General features: G+C 57.7%; 3 protein-coding genes across 9 annotated transcripts; 2 read left to right on the top strand and 1 right to left on the bottom strand.

Annotated features, from left to right (window-relative positions):
• Window positions 1–2,102: 2,102 nt before the first annotated feature.
• On the bottom strand, window positions 2,103–5,822 carry ABHD14B (abhydrolase domain containing 14B). 2 transcript variants are annotated; one of them, XM_060161700.1, is made up of 4 exons: window positions 5,542–5,822; window positions 4,382–4,617; window positions 2,908–3,149; window positions 2,103–2,554 (listed from the first exon to the last, which is right to left on the bottom strand). In XM_060161700.1, exons 1-4 carry the CDS (start codon window positions 5,820–5,822, stop codon window positions 2,375–2,377), a joined length of 939 nt encoding a protein of 312 aa, XP_060017683.1. In that variant the 3' UTR covers window positions 2,103–2,374. The 2 variants fall into 2 exon arrangements, with proteins under 2 accessions (XP_060017683.1, XP_060017682.1); XM_060161699.1 differs by having other exon boundaries at window positions 2,452–3,149; window positions 5,542–5,780.
• Window positions 5,823–6,638: 816 nt separating this feature from the next.
• On the top strand, window positions 6,639–11,501 carry ABHD14A (abhydrolase domain containing 14A). 2 transcript variants are annotated; one of them, XM_060161702.1, is made up of 5 exons: window positions 6,639–6,779; window positions 9,091–9,302; window positions 9,463–9,578; window positions 10,704–10,939; window positions 11,152–11,501. In XM_060161702.1, the coding sequence occupies exons 2-5, from the start codon at window positions 9,109–9,111 to the stop codon at window positions 11,332–11,334; spliced, it is 729 nt and encodes a 242-aa protein (XP_060017685.1). In that variant the 5' UTR covers window positions 6,639–6,779; window positions 9,091–9,108; the 3' UTR covers window positions 11,335–11,501. The 2 variants fall into 2 exon arrangements, with proteins under 2 accessions (XP_060017685.1, XP_060017684.1); XM_060161701.1 differs by lacking the exon at window positions 6,639–6,779 and having other exon boundaries at window positions 7,883–9,302.
• Window positions 10,808–18,529, top strand: ACY1 (aminoacylase 1). Of its 5 annotated transcripts, none has more exons than XM_060161692.1 (15): window positions 10,808–10,939; window positions 14,132–14,247; window positions 14,918–14,982; window positions 15,073–15,177; window positions 15,526–15,620; window positions 15,917–15,993; window positions 16,079–16,168; window positions 16,276–16,332; window positions 16,676–16,749; window positions 16,831–16,880; window positions 17,001–17,145; window positions 17,248–17,316; window positions 17,915–17,994; window positions 18,116–18,176; window positions 18,259–18,529. In XM_060161692.1, exons 2-15 carry the CDS (start codon window positions 14,154–14,156, stop codon window positions 18,421–18,423), a joined length of 1,227 nt encoding a protein of 408 aa, XP_060017675.1. In that variant the 5' UTR covers window positions 10,808–10,939; window positions 14,132–14,153; the 3' UTR covers window positions 18,424–18,529. The 5 variants fall into 5 exon arrangements, with proteins under 5 accessions (XP_060017675.1, XP_060017679.1, XP_060017677.1 ...); XM_060161694.1 differs by lacking the exon at window positions 10,808–10,939 and adding an exon at window positions 11,647–13,715; XM_060161693.1 differs by lacking the exon at window positions 10,808–10,939 and adding an exon at window positions 11,647–13,720.
• Window positions 18,530–18,707: the final 178 nt, after the last annotated feature.

Genomic DNA, 18,707 nt, shown 5'->3' with positions numbered 1-18,707 from the left:
GCCTCAAATCTGGGGTCTCAGGTCCAGGAAACCCCTCCCTGGTACTGGGGGCTCCTCTAGCAGACCAGCGCCCCCCACCTGTGCAGGCCTGGGCCCGTGTGGGACAGGGAACGTGTTCCTCGCAGTCTCCCAGTCTCCCAAACCCGCGACCCCAGCCTGTGGACTCAGGCGCGGGCTCCCCGCCCCTGGCCGAACCCCCAAACTTCGCGGCCCGCGGTGCCCCGCCCGGCCCGCGCCCTACCTCGCTGGGGCTGTCCTGCGGCGGTGGCGGCGCGGCGGCTGGGCCGCTCAGTCCCACATTGTCCCCGGGAGAGGCGGCCGCTCACAACTGCGAGTGACATCAGCTGCGAACAATGAGGGGTTTGACAGGCGCGGAGCCCGGCCGGCCCGGAGCCCGGCTCCGCGCCCCCCCCACCCCCGGCCCGCCCGGCCCGGCCCCTCCCCGCCCCCTCCCCGGATCCGATTACAGCGCGGCGGGCCCGCCCCAGCCGCCCCAGTGCCGCAGCCGCCCGCCCCGCCCCGCGCGCCGCGGTGCGCCCCGAGCGGCGGCCGCTTCCGGGAGGGCTGGGGCGACCCTACCCGGGCGGCTCCTCCAGCCCCCGGGAGTGGGGGGCGAGGGGGTTGGTCCGGCCTGAAGCGCGGTCCCAGCCACGGTCCTTCCCGCGCCACCCGCGCCTGCGCCCCACTCCCAGTCCCTTCGCTCTGGGCCAGCCGGTCCTTCCGTCCCGGGCCGCCCGCCCGGTGACTCTGCCGAGCCCTCTGCACCCCCATCTCGGCCTCGGCCCCGCCGCCAGCGCCCGCGCTGCCCCGCTCCGGCTCGGGTCCCTCGGAGCTCAAGTTTCGACCCTCCGCCGGGTCGGGTTCCCGGCGCTCCTCGCTTCTGCGCCATCCATCCCCGCGCGGGGCTCTCGCCCACCAAGCCCCGCACCCCTCAGCCACCCCCAGCTTCCGCGAGGCCAAGCCCTCGTCCGTCCAGGACAGGTTACCGGACCAGCTGGAGGAGGCGCCTGTGAGCGGTGTGACCCTGTGCACCCGCCCCGTGATTCTCCCAGAGCTACCCCCAGAATTCCTTTTTGGGCTAGGGTCGCGAGGGTCGCGAGGGACGCGGCGCAGTTGAGTACTCGACTAGGGAAGGGGTAAGAGTAGGGGGAGGAGCTGGGCGGTTCCCAAGCTCTCGCTTTCCCGCACCGCACCCCCGGCTGCCGCGCCCCCTGGGGCGCAAATCTACCTCCCCCTCTCCTCCGTAATCGGCTCAGCCTGGTCCCACTGACCTCCACCTCCCCCTACAGCTGAGTCTCTTGGCACCTGGGTGTGTGGGGGTGGGGAGGGGAATCCAATCTCCCTTCCCCTCCATCTGGCCCGGTGGACAAAGGGCAGGGGGACCATCTGGTCCCGCCAGGGTGGGGGAGGGGCCTGCAGTGGCGGTCCCAAGGGGCGGGGGAGGGGCGGCGCTCTGGAGACAGCGAGAGCCTGCGGGGTCTAATTGCATCACTTTATTTCACAGACCTCCCATCTCTGTCTCCCCACCCCCCAAAACTCAGAGCAGGAAACTAGCTTGGCTGAGAAGACCCAGGCCTAATAGCCTGGGGAGCTGTGGAGCACCCAGAAGAAAGTGGAAAAGCTGGGAGATCTGAGGGTCGAAGTGATGGCCCTTCCCTTTTGTGGGCATTTCTGATCTGGGGGCCAGCTGCAACCTGTGGGTGAGTGAAGTTCAAAGCTGGCCACACCCTAAGCTTGGCAGAGGGTCTCCTGCAAGGGCTGGCCTCATGGTGTCCCCACCTTCCCAGCCATGGGGTGCTGAATGGTTGGGGAGGGCAGCATGTGCCTGTGCAAGTGCTTGTGTGGGGACAGAGTATGTGTGTGTGTGCCTGTGCATGCAATGCAAAGCTGCTGTGAGAGTGTGCGTATCAGCCCAGAGTTGCATGTACCTGTGTGGTTGCCCCCAAGTGAAGGATCATATTTGGGAACATAGATGACTGTAATGTGTATGCATGCATGTGGGCATGTATGTATTTGTGGCCTAAGAGGTGAAGGTAGGGGGTGTTTGTGCCCAGCAGGGCAGCCAAAGGAGGAGCTGGGAGGTGGGGGGAGGCTGGGCAGAGCAGGAAAGCCTATAGGAGAAGCTCATCTAATGGATTACCCTCCACCAGATTATGTCCCTTGATTCCTGAATTTTTTCCTCTTGATTTCACCTCTTCAGTCTGTCACTGCAAGAGAAAGAAGAGGAAAAGACAGACCCTAAAAGAACTCAGATAGAAAGACACACCTGTTGGATGTGCAGGATGAGCAGGAGCCCACGAAGGGAAGGAGAGAGAATGAGTGAGAGAGAGCCCAAGGCAGGCAAGTGGCCCACCCCCATCAGCAGGGCTGCGCCTCATGCTAGCTCCTGCAGGAAATCCAGCAGCCCTGTATGCCACTCCTCAGGTTTGTCAAGGTAACAGGGGTGCCCTGCCCCCTCCATGACTAACACCCGGTGGTTGGGCAGCTGCTTCAGGTGCTCAAAGCTGGTCTGACCCATGGGGTCCTGGTCTCCATACACGATAAGAACCGAGGTCTAGAGAAAGCAAAGGGAGGCAGAGTCAACAGGGACCTGCCCCACCAGCCCCAGCCTCCTAGAGATCAATTCCAGCCCTCCCCATCACTTTGGTCTCTCCCTGGGGTCACTGCAAATGACAGAGAGAGACAAGTTGGCCCAGTGCAGGGATGGTTTGGAGAGGTATGAATTTGTGTATGCCCCAGCACACAGTTTAGCACAGGGCTTGCCACAGTAATCTTCTGCCTAGTACACCAAAAGGGCGGAGTTTGGTGTACTTCCTCCCGGAAGCTACCCCTTTGGTTACCCAGTACCCAGGGATGGACTGTTCCTTGCTCCTGGCAGGGACATCTCAGCCTCCCACATAGGGGTACCTTCACTCTGGCATAGTCGGCAGCATTGATTTTGTCAGTGCAGATGGGGGCCACTGGCACATAGCCCCGGATCTGGGAGCCTGGGGCCACGAGGAAGGGCAGGGAGTACATGCCACTCAACGATGGGCTGATCACGACTGGGGGGCCCATATCCAAGGCATCCACCACAGTTGCCAGAAAGCTGCTGGGGACCAGCTCCCCAACAGGGGCAGGGGCTGTTGCTTCCTTGGATCGCCCCAGACCTGCAGGGATTCAGGTGCGTGAGAGACAAAGGTGGTGAGTAGGAAAATGGGAGAGAGGGTCCCTTCCTCCAGGAAGCCCTCCTAGGTCAACCGCTGTGCCAGGTTCCTGCAACAGGCAGTGTTGCATGCTGTAGTTACTCCTACAGCAACCTAGGTCTGTCATATCTGTAGCAAGCATAAGGCATTTCCTTCCATGTTTGTGCCCATCTCCCCCAGTACAGCGTCCTCAAAGAATCAGGCTCTGAAGCCCAGCTTGGCCAGATCCAAGTCCCAATTGTCCACTATAGATTATGTAAGCTTGGGAAAGTCCCCTCAGCCCTCACTCTACTGTTCAGTTTCCCCATCTGTTAAAAGGAGGTAGCAAAAGTGTTTGCCATTTGAGATTGTTGTGAAAATTGAGTTAACTGCTTCAAGGCACCTGTCCCAGGGCTGGCAGGGTAGATGCCTCCAGGACAGTGGATGAGAGACTGGCTCTGCACACATCCCTCCCCTCCAATTAGTCAATCCCTACCTTCTGCAGAAGGATTAGTTCAAGGCCTTGGCCTTGAAGCTCAGCCCAATCCACTGTCAGAACCAATCCTGTCCCAGCCTGGAGGCCCGCCCTTGGGCACTGAAACCATACCAGCCATGGCCAGTGAGGGGAGCAGGTTGGCCATGCTGCCACCTTCACACTTGGCACCATGGGCTGGGGCCCGCCAATTGAGGCTATGACTGGCAGTCTTGTGCTGCTCCTCCCTCCCTCAGGACCTAAATTAGGGCTTTGTATGTGGGATCATGACTGGGGGCTTAGCCACCCCCAAAGGTGCCAGGGGACTCAGTGTCACTCCTCAGGGCTTCTAACAGAGCCTGTGGTTTCGGCTCTTTCAAAATATTTTACTTCCAATCGACTGAGCACCGATTATTATGTGTTAGGTACTGGCCACATACTCACATGGATAATCTCATTCCATTCTCATTAGAGCCAAACCCCAGAATGAGTGTGGTTATCTCCCATTACAGATGAGGAAACAGAAGCAGAGACACTGCCCCGGGCAACACAGTTAGAAGCAGCTGGGCAGTGTCCAGACCACACCCGGATGGACTAGAGAAGCTCAAAGGCCCTTGTAGTGTGCACTGCGCCCTGTCTAGCTCAGGAGTCAGCCTGGCTAGGTCCTCCCAGTCCCCCAGCCCCCAGCCGTGGGTCCCCAGTGAGGCTCCCACAACCCCTGTCCAGAAGCCTTCCCTGGAGTTACCTGGCAGGTCAATGGCCACAGCCCAGTAGCCAGCCTGGGCCAGCCTGTGCAGCGTGCCCAGGTTCTGCCAGGTCTCGGAGGAGAAGCGTATGCCATGCAACAGCAGCACGGAGAAGCGGGTGGCCTGCCCACTGCCCGGGTGAGCCTCTCGGAAAAAGAGGCTCTGGCCCTGCACCTGGATGGTGCCCTCGTGCTGCTCCACGCCCGCCATACCTCCTGCTGTGCTGGTGAAGCACCTGTGGTTCAAGGCCAGGCTGATGAGAAGCCACAGAACACCTTGCCCAAGTGGAGCAGGGAGGCTGCCACAGACAGGGCAGGGGTCCCTCCTGGAGCATCAAGGAGGCTCCCAAAACTCTAGGAACATGCTTTGGGGTGAGGAAGACATAGGTGTTATTTCTGCATCTGCCACTACCTAATTGCCTTGGTTTCCTCATCTGAAATATGGGACATTAAAGCCTATCTCAAGAATTTATGAGTTAAAAAAAAAAGAATTGATAATTGATGGTGCCTGCCTTTGGAAAGAACTTAATACATGGGTCTCCCATTACAATTATTGTTCCCATTGTTATTATCGTTTTCTACGAATGGGGATAATACAAAATAGTACTAGCTCCTAGGTGGTTGATAGGATTCAATGAGGCCAGGCATGTAAAACACTCGCCCGTGCCTAGCACATAGTAAGCATAGTAAATGGATCAACAGCAATCAACAGTAAGTAGCTGACTATTTTGCTTTTCAACATTTTCCTCTTCCAGGCACTGTTATAGGTCGTAGGTTGGCATCGCAGGCCGAAGAGGATAGGGGTTAGAGTAAAAAAATCTGTTTTCCGGAGCCGGAAACCGGAGCGCTGAGCAGGGAAAGGCTTTGAAGTTCCGGCCGGCGAGGGAAGCGAGGTGCTCAGCGCGCTGCCCGCTGGGGCCCAACGCACTGACGCCGCGGCCAGGGGCGCGGTCACCGGCGCCGCCACCGCTCGCTGTGTCCCCTCCGAGGACCTCGGTTGTGGATCGCAGGGTCTGGTAGGGTGCATGCAGAGGGGGTGGGGGCAGACCCGAGGAAGGGGGCCTGGGGAACCGAGATGGGCAGAGGAGAAACTTGGGGTAGGTGGGAGTGGGTTGTAATTGGAGAGAGGAAGAGAGGGTTGGGGGGCGCAGGGCAGGTACCTGGGGAGCTGCGTGGGCTCTCGCAAATAGGAGGCAGGCGAGTGCAGGCGGCGACTGGGGCCCGGGGCGGGGAAGCAGGGATGTGGCCCGCCGGAGGGCGTGGGCCGGGCCGTGCTCCGGGGCGCCCGCTTGTGGCCGCAAGCCGTCCCAGGGCCGACGGGTGCTGCTAGACCCATCCTTCTCACAGCTGTCTCAGTTTCCCCACGCCCCTCGGCCCCACGTGCCCCAAGCACCGGACAGGGTCCCGCCCCGAAAACCTCAGCGACCTGCTCCACATGCATATGGTGTGGCTTGAGAAGGGTTCCTTTGGGGTCTCATCCTTCCTGTTCCCTCCCCCTTCCTCCCCACCCCCTCATCCCCAGCCTGGGCTGCCCAAACCGAGTCGTCTGTCTGGCATGTGGCTGAGGCCCGACAGGTTTGAATGCGAAGCTCTGCCAATGCCCAGCCTTGATCGTTTTCCCAACGCCTCCGAGCCTATTTCCTTGCCTGTAGAATGGCTGTGATGTTGCCTACCTCACAGAGTGCTGATAAGGAGTGAATGCTGGGTGTTCCGCGCAGCCTCCCTTTTCCAGGTCTGCCCACACAGGCCAGGGACAGATCAGATGTTGGTCGCATGTCACCAACCAGGATAGGTGACATATAGAGACATAGGAGCCTAGAGGCCACCCCGGGCCCTGACCGAGTGCTCGAGCGCATGTGTATTTGCAGGGGTCAGGGAAGTGGATGGCCGGAGACCTGGGGCTGCTGCATAACAATACTAATATCTGGCAGTTACACAGCGAGGCTTCCGCGCCAGACACTGTTCTAAGGCTTGACCTATCCCTCAGTCCTTAAGACAGGCCTCTGTGGTGGTGACAACCCTATGTGGTCCTTAAGACAACCCTTATCCTTAACCCTGCTGTACAGACCGGAGACTGAGCAAGGGTGGAGACGTGCTGGTGGGAAGAAGTCGACTGTCCGTCCCCCGGCTTTCAGGCCAAAAACAATCCGGAAAGTCGGAACGGGGGGACGGGGGCGCCAAGCCTCTGTGCTTTGGGGTGCCGCCCCCAGTGCCCCCTCCAGCTCGGCTACTAGGCGTGGACCCGAGACCGCGGACTGCGCAGGCGCGCGGAGGCTCGCAGCCGCCCGCAGAGAGGCGGAGGCTGAGGTAGCGCCAACGTCTAGGGGCTGTTTGGCGCTGGTTGCACCTGAGCGGAGCCCGCCCCACGGTGGCAGACCCGGTCATCCCTGTCGGCCCGGTGAGTGTCCCCGGGGAGCGAGACCAGCAGGGTGCCCGGGGGCGGGCCATCCTTGCCCCGCCCCTTGCCCCCGGAGCCCTGGGACAGAGTCCTGCTGGGAGGGGCCCGCGCTGGGGCAGCGAGTATGTTTGTGTTCGTGTGTCAAGTGTGCGCGCCCGCGCGTTTGTCAGCGTGTGTTCTTGGGGGTCTGGGTGTACGTGTATGTGTGTGTGGTGTATCGGTGTTTCTGTGTGCCTGTGTTGGGGGGGTTATGTCAGCCTGTCTGCCCGCTTGTGTCTGTATGTCTACTGTGTGAATTTCTGTGTGCGTGTGATTTTAAGGGTGTATATCTACCTGTGTGTCTGTGTGTGTATTTCTGAGGGTCTGTGTTTGGGTGTCCGTCTTTCTGCCTGTGCCTGTGTATTTCTTGTGTGCGTGTAGTTCTGGGGTTGTGTGTATGACTGGGTGCTTGAAATATGAGGGTCTGCATATGGTTTTGAAAGCGTGTGTGTGTCTACCTGTCCCTCTGCCTTCCTGATAGCTGAATGTGTGCGTGACTTTGAGGGTGTTTCAAGGTATCGATTGTGCAGAGGCCCGTGCGTGTGCAAGGAGGCTGCCTGTACGTGCAGGGAATAGCTTGTACAAAGGAAAAGCATTTGGGGACAAGAGTTTGTGTGCACGTCTGTACACCTGTGTGTCATTGTCGACGCGTATGCCAAGGACCTAACGCGGGTACAGCGCCTCCCTCCCCTCCCCCCATATCTGTAGCGTACTGATGTCTAGTGCTCCAGCTGCCTGGGTTGCCATAGCAACGGCTGAAGTCCCGTCCCTCCCTACCGGGAGAGGTGCCCCAGGGCACCAGGCCCACCAGAGGAGAGGTTCAGCGCGGATGCTCTGCCTGGTGGGAACCTAGGCTGCCGCGCGTTGGAGGCTTGCGTCCGAGGCTGGTCGTGGTCAGAAAGAAGAGAGGAGCGTGCTTTTCCTCCACTCATCATCTGGTCCTCCATCAGCCCCAGAGGGGCTGCCACTGCCCAGTCACCACCTGACCCTTGAGCCTGGGGGTGGGGGCTTAGGAAACAAGCCTTCTCGTTCCGGGAGGGGTGGGGGGTGGGGGGGTCCAAGGTGATTCCCCAGCCCTGAACTCCAGCCAGCGCCCAGCTGACACTCAATAAAGACCTGTTTACTGGAATCTGGGAACAAGGCAGGCCTGCTCACCCTAGACCCAAGAAATGATAAGACAGCCCCTGGTCAGGTCCACTGTATTACCAAAATCTCACAGGAGTCTTGGGAGGGCAGCTGCCAGGTTATCCTCCCCATTTTACTGACAAGGCACACAGCCAGGAATTGGTAGAGCAGAGTCTCAAAGGCAGGGCTAACTGCTCTGTCTGGGTCCTGGATACTGAGGTCTGTTTTCTGGGCTGGCAAGGGACTCAGACTAGAGGAGTCCATGAAGCAGGTCATTTGGCGTGAAGCTGGGGGGTGGGAGGCATTTGTCTCTCCAGCCTCCACGGCTCCCTTTCCACTTCTAGATGTGTCATGCTTCTCCCTAGCCGCATACCCCCTCATGCCTAGGCATTTCCTCCATCAAGGATATTCTCCATGAGCTCTCTTCCCACTTAATATAAGCTGGGGTAGAGCATTAAATATTCCCATCAGTGGTAAAACACATTCTGATTTTAGCATTATTATATGCAGTGTGATAAAAAGAACCATTTCAAAACATGCCCTCAGTGGGACCTCGCTTTACTCTTTGATGTCTTTCACCTTTGATGACTCTCAGCACTCTGTCCACGAGCTCATCCGTCACCTCACAGCCTTGGTTTCCTCCTTGGCAAACTGAGTGTGGCCTGGTGGTTAGGAGCCCAGCCCTGGGCTCAAGTCCCAGTTCCCCTGCTTGCTACTCTGCACTTTGGGTAAGAGAATTTACCTCTCTGAGCTTCAGTTCCCTCACCTATAAGAGACCTATAATACCTGCTCCCTAGTGTTTTTGTGTGGGTTCATGAGTCGTTACATGTGAAGGGCCAAGCACAGGGCCTGGCTATCATAAGCACTTGATGAATGGAAGTGGTTTTAGCTGGCACAAGGATGATGGTGGCCACTGATGCCAGGAGGACATCTCAGATGCTCCTCACGCTTTAGGGTATCTGAGCCCTTGCCCTGGCATGTGGAGTAGTTGGGTGTGAACCCTCAGATCCTTGCCTGGAGCAGAGGAAAGGGCAAGGGCTGAGCTTTTCCTCTGCTGGGCGCTCCTGGGTGGGATTTGAGAATGGGGTCCAGGGGACCTTGCAGGGGCTCAGCCCTACCCTCTTCTCCCTCTCCTCTCCTCCTCCAGACTGTGGTACAGACCTCCATGACCCGGTCCCAGGTCGCCCTGCTGGGCCTGGGCCTGCTGTTCATGCTGCTACTGTATGTGGGGCTGCCAGGACCCCCTGAGCAGACCTCCTGGCTCTGGGGAGACCCCAATGTCACAATCCTGGCTGGTCTCACCCCTGGCAGCTCCCCCATTTTTTACCGCGAGGTGCTCCCACTTCACCGGGCCCGCAGGTGGGTGCTGACCCCAGGGTGTAGTGGAAGGACTAGGCCCGCGGGGAGTCCCTGTGTGGGTCCCCCAGCTCAGCTCAAAGTGCTCAGGGCCTGGGAAGGCAGTGGGAGAAGCCTGGGAAGAAAGAACCCCCAGAACACACACTCCCCTGTGTGCCCACAGGGTGGATGTGGTGCTGCTCCATGGAAAGGCCTTTAACTCCCGGACATGGGAGCAGCTGGGCACACTGCAGCTGCTGGCACAGAGGGGCTACCGGGCCGTGGCCCTTGACCTCCCAGGTGAGAGCCCCCACCCCTGGGTCTAAGGAGGTAACGTGCAGCAGGGACATGGGGACAACATGCCAGAGGGGAGAACTGGAGGGTTAGGAAAGCCCTAAGTTGTGGCTGGGGAGCATCTGGACCCCAGTGTCTGAACAAGCAGTGGCAAGTCACAACACAAAGTGTCAACACGAAAAGCTCTGTGTTTTTTATTTTCTACCTTGAAAACTACAGTGTGGATTGTTGCATGTCACAGAGCAGTTAGCAACATGACCTGCCTCACAAGCGATTGCATGGGGAGATCTCACTGTCCTTTTTATGACAAACTAGGTAGCTTTTTGTTTTTTCAGCTATACAAATGATTTTTGCTATTATTCTTGTCATTAAAAAATCAAGAGTGATGCCCTCAGAGACCCATGCCACGTTTCTCTCCCTCTCACTTCTCTAAGCAGTTTGAGGGTGCCAGGCCCTCTTTGGGCGTTTCCATGCCTAGAGATACAGGGTTGTTTGGTGGGGGCTGTAAACATGACTGGTGTCCTGCCAGCTTAGTGAATCTATCTGCAGCCTAGTTTTCTTCTCCTCTACCATGTCTCATGGGTCATGCCAGGCACTGTGACCCTCCCTCTCCGTAGAGTGTGCCATCAGAGGGATGAACAGGTTTTATCTGGCCACTCCTCGACTGGTGGCTGTACATGTAGCCTGCTTTAGAGTTTTCAGTGTCAGTTGAAATGCTCAAGTAAGGAAGCTGAAGCATCTTTGGACATGCTTCTTTGAGCATGTGGGCAATCATTTCTGTAGGGTAGCCATCAAGGCCAGTTGATGGGTCGAAGGACACACACTTAAAGTTTTTTGACAAATATTATCTTACCCTCCAAAAATGCTGTGTGGATTTACCCTCCAGTCATGTACAAAAGTGTCCACATCTTCCTTAACACTGTGTATTATCAGTCTTTTTAGTTTTGCCAACATGATTAATGAAAGATGGTTTTCTAGCAGCCCTATCACAGTACAAAAATAACGTCTAGGAAGTTTGGGGTAGCAGATGCTATATGCCACTGCCCCCCATCTCTTTCCCTCACTTTGGTGGGCAGGAAGTCCTGACCTCCTTCCCAGCCTCCCTCAGCTGGTGCCTTCTGCTGTTCCCAGGTTTTGGGAACTCGGCACCTTCGAAGGAGGCAAGCACAGAGGCAGGGCGGGCACAGCTGTTGGAACGAGTGCTGCAGGACCTAGAGGTGCAGAATGTCGTGCTGGTGAGCCCTTCACTGAGTGGCTGCTATGCCCTGCCCTTCCTGATGCAAGGCCACCACCAGCTGCATGGATTCGTGCCCATTGCACCTGCGTCCACCCAGAACTACACCCAAGAACAGTTCCAGGCCGTGAAGGTACTGGGAGGAGGGTCTCCAAAAGTCCTGGCTTCCTGTCCCTGGCTCGAGTCATAGGGGGAAAGGCCTCAGGTCTTACTTGGAGGACACATGGCCCCATCCTTGATCTGGATGGGAGAGATGGGGTGTATAGGGAAGATTTCCTAAGGAGGTGGCTTGAGGGCCAGTCCCCATCAGGCCCCAGGATCACAGCCCCTTGCCTTGCCCTGCAGACCCCGACTCTCATCCTGTATGGGGAGCTGGACCGCGTCCTGGCTTGGGAGTCACTGCGGCAGCTCCGCCACCTGCCTAACCACTCTGTGGTGAAGCTGCGCGATGCAGGCCATGCCTGCTACCTCCACAAACCACAAGACTTCCACCTCGTCCTTCTTGCCTTCCTTGACCATCTGCCTTGAGCTCACCCACTGTCCAGGCCCCAGGCCTGGCCTGAGCTTGGAGAATCTGGACCAGTCTCCACCAGGGAGGCAGCCCCTGGGGTTGGAGGGTAGAGGCCAGAGGGCCAGGCCCAGTCGGGACCTCTCATTTCATCTCAGAGGCACAATAAAAGAAAGCATTTTTGTTATGCCTAGGGAGTGACAGGTTCTGTTTCCTGGCGTTGCTGCAGGTGGGGTTAGAGTTGGAGGCAAGTCTGGGACTGCTTTGGGACTGAGAGCTGGAGGGATTGCTCCAGCAGCCTGGAAAGGCTAAGGACATGCGCTGCTTACTAGATGGCTGCTGAGTGGCTACTCTGACTCAGTTTCCTCATCTGTAAAATGGGCATGATGGTAACACCTAGCTCAGAAAGTGGTTTTAGGATTGAGTCTGGTTAAGCAGAGCACTTGGCCATACTGGGCTGGCGACGTGGGAGTGTCATGGAGAGGGGATGTTACTACTGCTGAATGACCACTGGGATTGGTGGGAAATCCAGGGTCTAGTGGCTGAGTTGAGTGAGTCAGGAATAGAGGACCTATGGCCGAAGGGAGCAAGATTTGTAAAGGTGGGGTGGAGAATGTGATTTAATAAGTAACACAGTATTGGGAAGAGGGAAATTTCCCCCTCTACCCCTCTTGAATTCTTGGCTGGACTAACAATAAAATTGACACAAAACAGATTAATAGGAGAAAAAGAAATTTTAATCATGTGCAAGGAGGTCTCGTAGAAATGGGACCTAAGAAGTGGCCAGAGCAGGCAGCTTTTATACTTTTTAGACAAAGAATAAATTTGTGAGGACTTGACAGGACAAAGAAGCATATTTTGGCTGCTCAATTAGTAAAGAATCTAAACAGAGTGGGCTTGAGGGTAGTAAATTAAAGAATTAACAAGGTTTGTTTATACAGGCTTCTCAGCCTGAATTCCCTATCTCCAGAAATCAGAGTGTCCTACCTCCAGATGCAGGGAGTGTACCTTTTGTATAGAGATTTATTGTTTTCAGGGAGACAGAAAGGAGGGTCAGAATGTCTCTCTTGCATTGGACATTTCTCAAGTGACTTTAATTCAAAATAATCAACATGCCACTGAGGCACATTTTGGGATGGCCTGCCCTGGGCCCCAACAATAGCATTGTTGGTGAACCACCAAGCCTGCTTGCCCCTGGGAATCTGTGGGTCAGCAGTCTGACTTAAACCTCACGAGGGTTGGATGGACCCTACCCTACCCTGCCAGCCTGCCTCCTCTGTGCCCAGAGGTTGAAGTCTTCAACCCCACCCCTCCCCAAGCTGATTCAGCCCCTGGAACTGAGGGCAGAACTGGCTGAGAGTACAAAGGACAGCCGGACGCACAAATGGGCAGCTACAACTGTGTGCAGCCTGTGGGTGGCCAGTGGGACACCTGTGCCTCTTTATCTTCCTTCTCCAGTGGCTGCAGAAGAGCCAGGGAGCCTGGCACAGGGTCAGCCAAGAAGGTGCCACATGTATGCTTTTGTGCAGTTTCCCACCTCTCATTCTGTCATACAGCGTCACGATTACATCCTCTCATCGTGCCATCCTCTGTCACACCCAACCACCATCTCACATTGTCATACACACAGTCACCCACTGATACACAGATTTGCCTACACAGTGGTGCGATCACACATGCGCCCATCCGTTCCTTTAACCTTCATTCCTGGCACGCTGTCCGTCTGTTCTGTCCCCTGCCAGGGACAGAATCCTGCGGGTACATGGACCAGCATCTTGGAGCTCACAGATATTAACCAATAACCTCTCCACACAGGGAGCATTGAGGCAGTCAGGGAGGCCGCCCCTGAGGAGCTGAGGCGTGAGGAGGGGAGAAGTCCAAGACTCGCGGGAGGGGGTGGTGGAGCAGGCCGGGGCCAGACCCAAAAGGACTTTTCAAAGCTGTACTCTGAGAGCGAGGGGGCGCTCAAGGGGGCAGCTGCGAAGTTTCCGGTCAGTGCCCGCCTTCCTCCCTTCTGGCCCAATCGGGAGGTTGCGGGAGGTGGGGCCCGCTGCCCAGGGCCAAGGGCGGGGCCTGAGGGGGCGGGGCCAGCCTGTAGCTCGCTGTCGGCTGCAGGGCGGAGCCGGCGGCGGAGGCAGCTGCCCCGGGGTGGGCCCCTGAATCCCAGCCTCATGTAAGTGGCGGAGGCTGGAACCACTGGCTGGCGGAGACGCCCACGCTCACTGGGCCTTAGAGATTGGGACGGCCCTGATTCGCAGTCTTCGGTCCCGCCCTGCGAGGTCCGGCCACGTGGTGGGCGGACCGCGGCAGTTCTGATCCGGAGACCTCGCAGGACCTGGAGTCCCGCCCACAGTCCAGGGCGGACGCCGAGAGGGGAGCGCGGGCCCAAGACCAGCAGAGAGTGAGGTGGGGGCCCGTGGAGAGGGGTAGAGGGATCTGGGGCTCCCTGACATGAAATCCGGGCAACTGGGAGAATTTTTTTGAGGAGGGCGGGGGGGAGTCAATGTCTGGTTTCAAACGTGGCTCAGCTACTTTCTAGGTGTCTCTGAATCTGTCTTAGCTTTTTCCTCTGTAATGTGGGCTTTCAGAGGCACGAACTTCATGGGGTTCTTTGGGGGATTAAATAAGGAAATGTGTTGAAAGTGGCCAGCACAGCGCCTGAAACAGAATGGGGCCTCTGTAACTGGGGGCTCCGAAACAAGGTATTCTCTCCCTGCGGGGCGGCCGGGGAACCGCCCTGGGGAGGGACTGCGTGTAAATGGAGCCCACCAGCCCCAGCGGCGGGGAGGGGTAGGTAGCCACTCGCTTTGCCCCTAGCTCACCACGGCAGGGCAGCGCCATGGCCAGCAAGCATCGTGAGGGCGAGCACCCATCCGTGACGCTCTTCCGTCAGTACCTGCGCATCCGCACCGTCCAACCCGAGCCCGACTACGGTGAGAACGCGGCGGTTCCAGGAGGACCTGTGGTGGGGCATCAGGGGCGGGGACTGTGCTCTAAACTAGGCGCCAACCCGTCACCCAGCTGAGCCTAATCTGCTGCCTCAAATGGCGCCTCCATTCCTCTAAGCCGTTCCCTAGGTCAGCAGACAGCTCAGCATCCCCTCCAGGCTGTGCTGCTCCAAAAGTTACAACTGGCAGTTAAATAGGGAACAACTTCACCTTACTCTGCAGCACTTGGGGTTGGGGAAGGGAAGAAGAGGCCCCCGGAAGCCTACTGGGGCTGAACAAAGGCCACAGACCTTCGGGGAATCAGGCTTGGTGGCTGGGAACTGTGTACTGGGGTCCAATCCAAATCCCTGCTCTGTGATTTACCAGCTGGGAAACAGTGGGTGAGCCTTATGTCTCCACGCCAGTTTCCCCATCATTAAGGAAGGTAACAATGACACCTGCTTCTCACTCTGGACTTCCCACCTGGCCTTCTACAAACGGTCACTGGCCAAAAATGTCTTCTTTCTTGGGGACAGCGATGCAGATGTCTCTGACGGATGTGGAATTGTGTTGAGGCAGGGGTCTGCTCCCTTCTCTGGATGTACCCCCATCTCTGCCTGGGCCCGTGGGACGTGTGGGGAGGCAGAAGCAGCAGCAAGGCTATCTGTGTTCCCAGGGGCTGCTGTGGCCTTCCTTGAGGAGAGAGCCTGCCAACTAGGCCTGGGCTGTCAGAAAGTGGAGGTGAGCCTGTGGCCCAGCATGGGTAGGGGAGGTGGGCCTGGGACAGCTCCTCACCGTGCACTGACGACCCCTCCTCCTGGCCCTCTCCAGGTGGCACCTGGCCGTGTGGTGACTGTGCTGACCTGGCCAGGCACCAACCCCAGACTCTCTTCCCTCTTGCTCAACTCCCACACCGATGTGGTGCCTGTCTTCAAGGTGCGGGGGGTGTAGGGAGTGGAACACCCTTGGGGACAAAGATGGTACAGATCCCCCATTCGACTGCAGGGATCCCACGATGCTGGTCCTGGCACTGATTCGACCTCATAGAGCATTACTCCACTCAATCAAGCAACCTCTGCCCAGTAGCCATTCCATGCCAGGGGTGGGGTATGCCAGAGGCAGGGTTGGTGGTGGGAGGCAGAGATGAGGGATGGCTGTCAGCTGCCCTCTTCAGCCCTACGTGGGCTCCTAGGGCACCTGCTCCCTGGGCAGGGCCACAGTTGAGCAGAGTGGATTAACGACTACATTTGGTGCTTGGGTCCCTCTTCCTGCCCCTGCCCCCAGGAACATTGGAGTCATGACCCCTTTGAAGCCTTCAAGGATGCTGACGGCTACATCTATGGCAGGGGCGCCCAGGACATGAAGTGTGTCAGCATCCAGTGAGTGTCCTTCATTCCCAGTTTCCCCACTGGCCCGTTGGATTGACCCAGGACCCAGGTGTGATTGGAGAACATCAAGGCCAAGGAACATCTTGACCCCTTACCTTGGGCGGGAATTCCCGCTATGACCATTGCCTGGATGGGGAGACAGGGACAGAGACTTTCTGGAGTCACCTGCTAGGCTGTGGCAGAGCACGGCCCAAGGCTGCAGCCAGCCTGCTCTGATGGCTCCCCCCCAGCACCTGGCTTACTGCTTACAGTAAGCCCTTACAGTAAGAGGGCTTACTGCCCCTCAGGTACCTGGAGGCTGTGAGGAGGCTGAAGGTTGAGGGCCACCATTTCCCCAGAACCATCCACATGACCTTTGTGCCAGGTAGGAGTGACTCGAGGAGGGGCACCTTCAGGGGTGGGGAGAGTGTTGGGGCACCCCCTATCTCACATTCCTGCTTCTTTTACAGATGAGGAGATTGGGGGTCACCAAGGCATGGAGTTGTTTGTGAAGCGGCCTGAGTTCCAGGCCCTGAGGGCTGGCTTCGCCCTGGATGAGGGTGAGCAGGGTGGCAGGACACTGACTGGCCAGCAGGGGATAGGGAGGCTGCGAGTGGGGGCTGGGCCGCTCCACCCTCTCAGGCCTGGCCAACCTTTTCCTCCTCAGGCCTGGCCAACCCCACTGATGCCTTCACTGTCTTTTACAGTGAGCGGAGCCCCTGGTGTGAGTATGCACTTGGACGTTGGGGGTCACTGTGCAGATGGGAGACTGGGCCAGAAGGGGCAGGGGCCCGCCAAGGGTTCCACAGCAAGTTGGGGCCTGAGTAGGCCTTGAACCCAGGGCCTTTGCCTCCCAGCCCCTTCCTACCTGGGCATCTCTTTCCTGAGCTTCTGAAGGGAGGCTCTAACCATGGGCAGAAACCAGCTCTACACTGTGCATTCTGAGGCGGGCAGAGACCTGGCAGAGGACCCTGGAATGAGGGGAAGACCCCGGGCCCATCCCAGGGCTGGTTGCTTTTCCAGCCTCTCCCATACTGAAGACACCCCCTTCCCCCTGCGTCTCTCAGGGGTGCAAGTCACAAGCACCGGGAAGCCAGGCCACGGCTCACGATTCATTGAGGACACGGCAGCAGAGAAGCTGGTGTGTGGCATACGGGGAGGGAGTTTGGGAGTTCCCGAGGCTGTCCTGGGGCCACTCTCACATCTAACCTCACTCTCCTAGCACAAGGTTGTGAGCTCTATCCTGGCTTTTCGGGAGAAGGAGAGGCAGAGGTGAGGCAGCCTGGGAAAGGGCACGGGGCTCTGGGAGGCTACGCGGGAGAGGAGGGGGGCTGAGCCCCCTTTTTATCTGTTCTTCCCCCTTGCTGCTGCTGCCCCTGCCCCCGCCCACAGGCTGCAGTCAGACCCTCAGCTGAAGCAGGGGGCCGTAACCTCCGTGAACCTGACTAAGCTAGAGGGTGGTGTAGCCTATAATGTGGTACCTGCCACTATGAGCGCCAGCTTTGACTTCCGCGTGGCACCAGATGTGGACCTGAAGGTGCCATCTCCACCTGGGTTTGGAGGAGGGAGCCTGGGTCCTCAGCCCTGTCCTAGAGGCTCAGGGAGAGCCTGAGGGGTCAGCTCATCTCCCTTCTCACAGGCTTTCGAGGAGCAGCTGCAGGGCTGGTGCCAGGCAGCTGGCGAAGGGGTCACCTTCGAGTTTGCTCAGGTGTGGACTGGGGAACCTACAACAGGGGAGTTGTAGGAGCTGGGGAGGCTGGGCTTGCTGCATGTATCACTGCAGGAGTGTACGTTTGGTGTGCCTGCATACATCCTGGCTTTAGCTGTGAGAGACATGTTTTGTTCACCAACAAGCGTTAGTTGTGTAGGCCACTGTTGGGTGCTGGGGAATACTAGGGAGTGAAATTAGACAAGTTTTTGCCCTCATAGTCTTTACACAATGAAGGGAGGAATAGACATCAATCAAAAAATTATGTATTACTTTTATGTAAGTGTGAACACATGTGGTCCAGGAAAGGGTGGGACCTCATAACTGTGAACCTGTAACTGGAGTATTTGACCAGTCTGAGGGGTCTGGGAGTGCCATCTTGAGGAAGGGGCACTTAGGAATGATCTGAGGATGGACAAGGGCACAGAAGATCCCAGACCTGTGACCTTTGAGAGACTGAAAGAGGGCCTGTTGCTGGACTGGCCAGCTGGATGTCTGGGTAGGTGGGTGTGTGCCCCGTGCCAGGCACAGCCTACCCTATGAAGAATAGGGCAAGATGCCAGGCCTTGTCCTGATCCTGCCATCCTTCTCCCCACAGAAATGGACAGAGCCCCGAGTGACATCTACTGATGATTCAGACCCCTGGTGGGCAGCTTTTAGTGGGGTCTGCAAGGACATGTGAGCACACTGGCCAGCCCCCTCTCCCCTTCCCTCCCTCCCACCTTCCTTTGCTCCTTCAACCCTTCCCTTGCCCTCTCCCCTCTCTGCCTCCACATTCACCAGGTTCTTCCCTCTACAGGAACCTCACCCTGGAGCCGGAGATCTTCCCCGCTGCCACAGACAGCCGCTATCTTCGCGCGGTGAGCTGCTTGCAGTAGGGTGGGCAGTGGAATGGTCCTGGGTGCTGGCCTTCCCCCTAATGGCTCCTGTTGCCCCCTGCAGGTGGGGGTCCCAGCTCTGGGCTTCTCACCCATGAACCACACACCCGTGCTGCTCCACGACCACGATGAACGGCTGCATGAGGCCATGTTTCTCCGCGGGATCGACATATACACTCGGCTGCTGCCTGCCCTGGCCAGTGTGCCCACCCTGCCCAGCGAAAGCTGAGCCCCGCGCTCTCCAACCTCCACCCCGATCAGTGCCAAGGACCTTTCTTCCCCCCTGCCCAACAATAAAGTCTGTGTGGACAGGGACCACTTCTGAAGTACTAACAGCAAGGATGTTCACGGAGCAGGCTTTCAAAGATAATAGTAACGCCTACTTCAGAGATGAGGAATCATACACCATGGGTCGCACCTGTTGCCCCAGCATAACAACAACTCTTTGAGCCTCCCCAGTGCCCAAAGTTGGACTACAGATGAAGATCTAGTGTGACCAGGAACAGTGCTTCA

The sequence above is a fragment of the Lagenorhynchus albirostris genome, chromosome 10 (assembly GCF_949774975.1).
Source record: "Lagenorhynchus albirostris chromosome 10, mLagAlb1.1, whole genome shotgun sequence".
Lineage (NCBI taxonomy): Eukaryota > Metazoa > Chordata > Mammalia > Artiodactyla > Delphinidae > Lagenorhynchus > Lagenorhynchus albirostris.
Note: the sequence above shows the minus strand (reverse complement) of the source record. Positions and strands in the feature narration are given on the sequence as shown.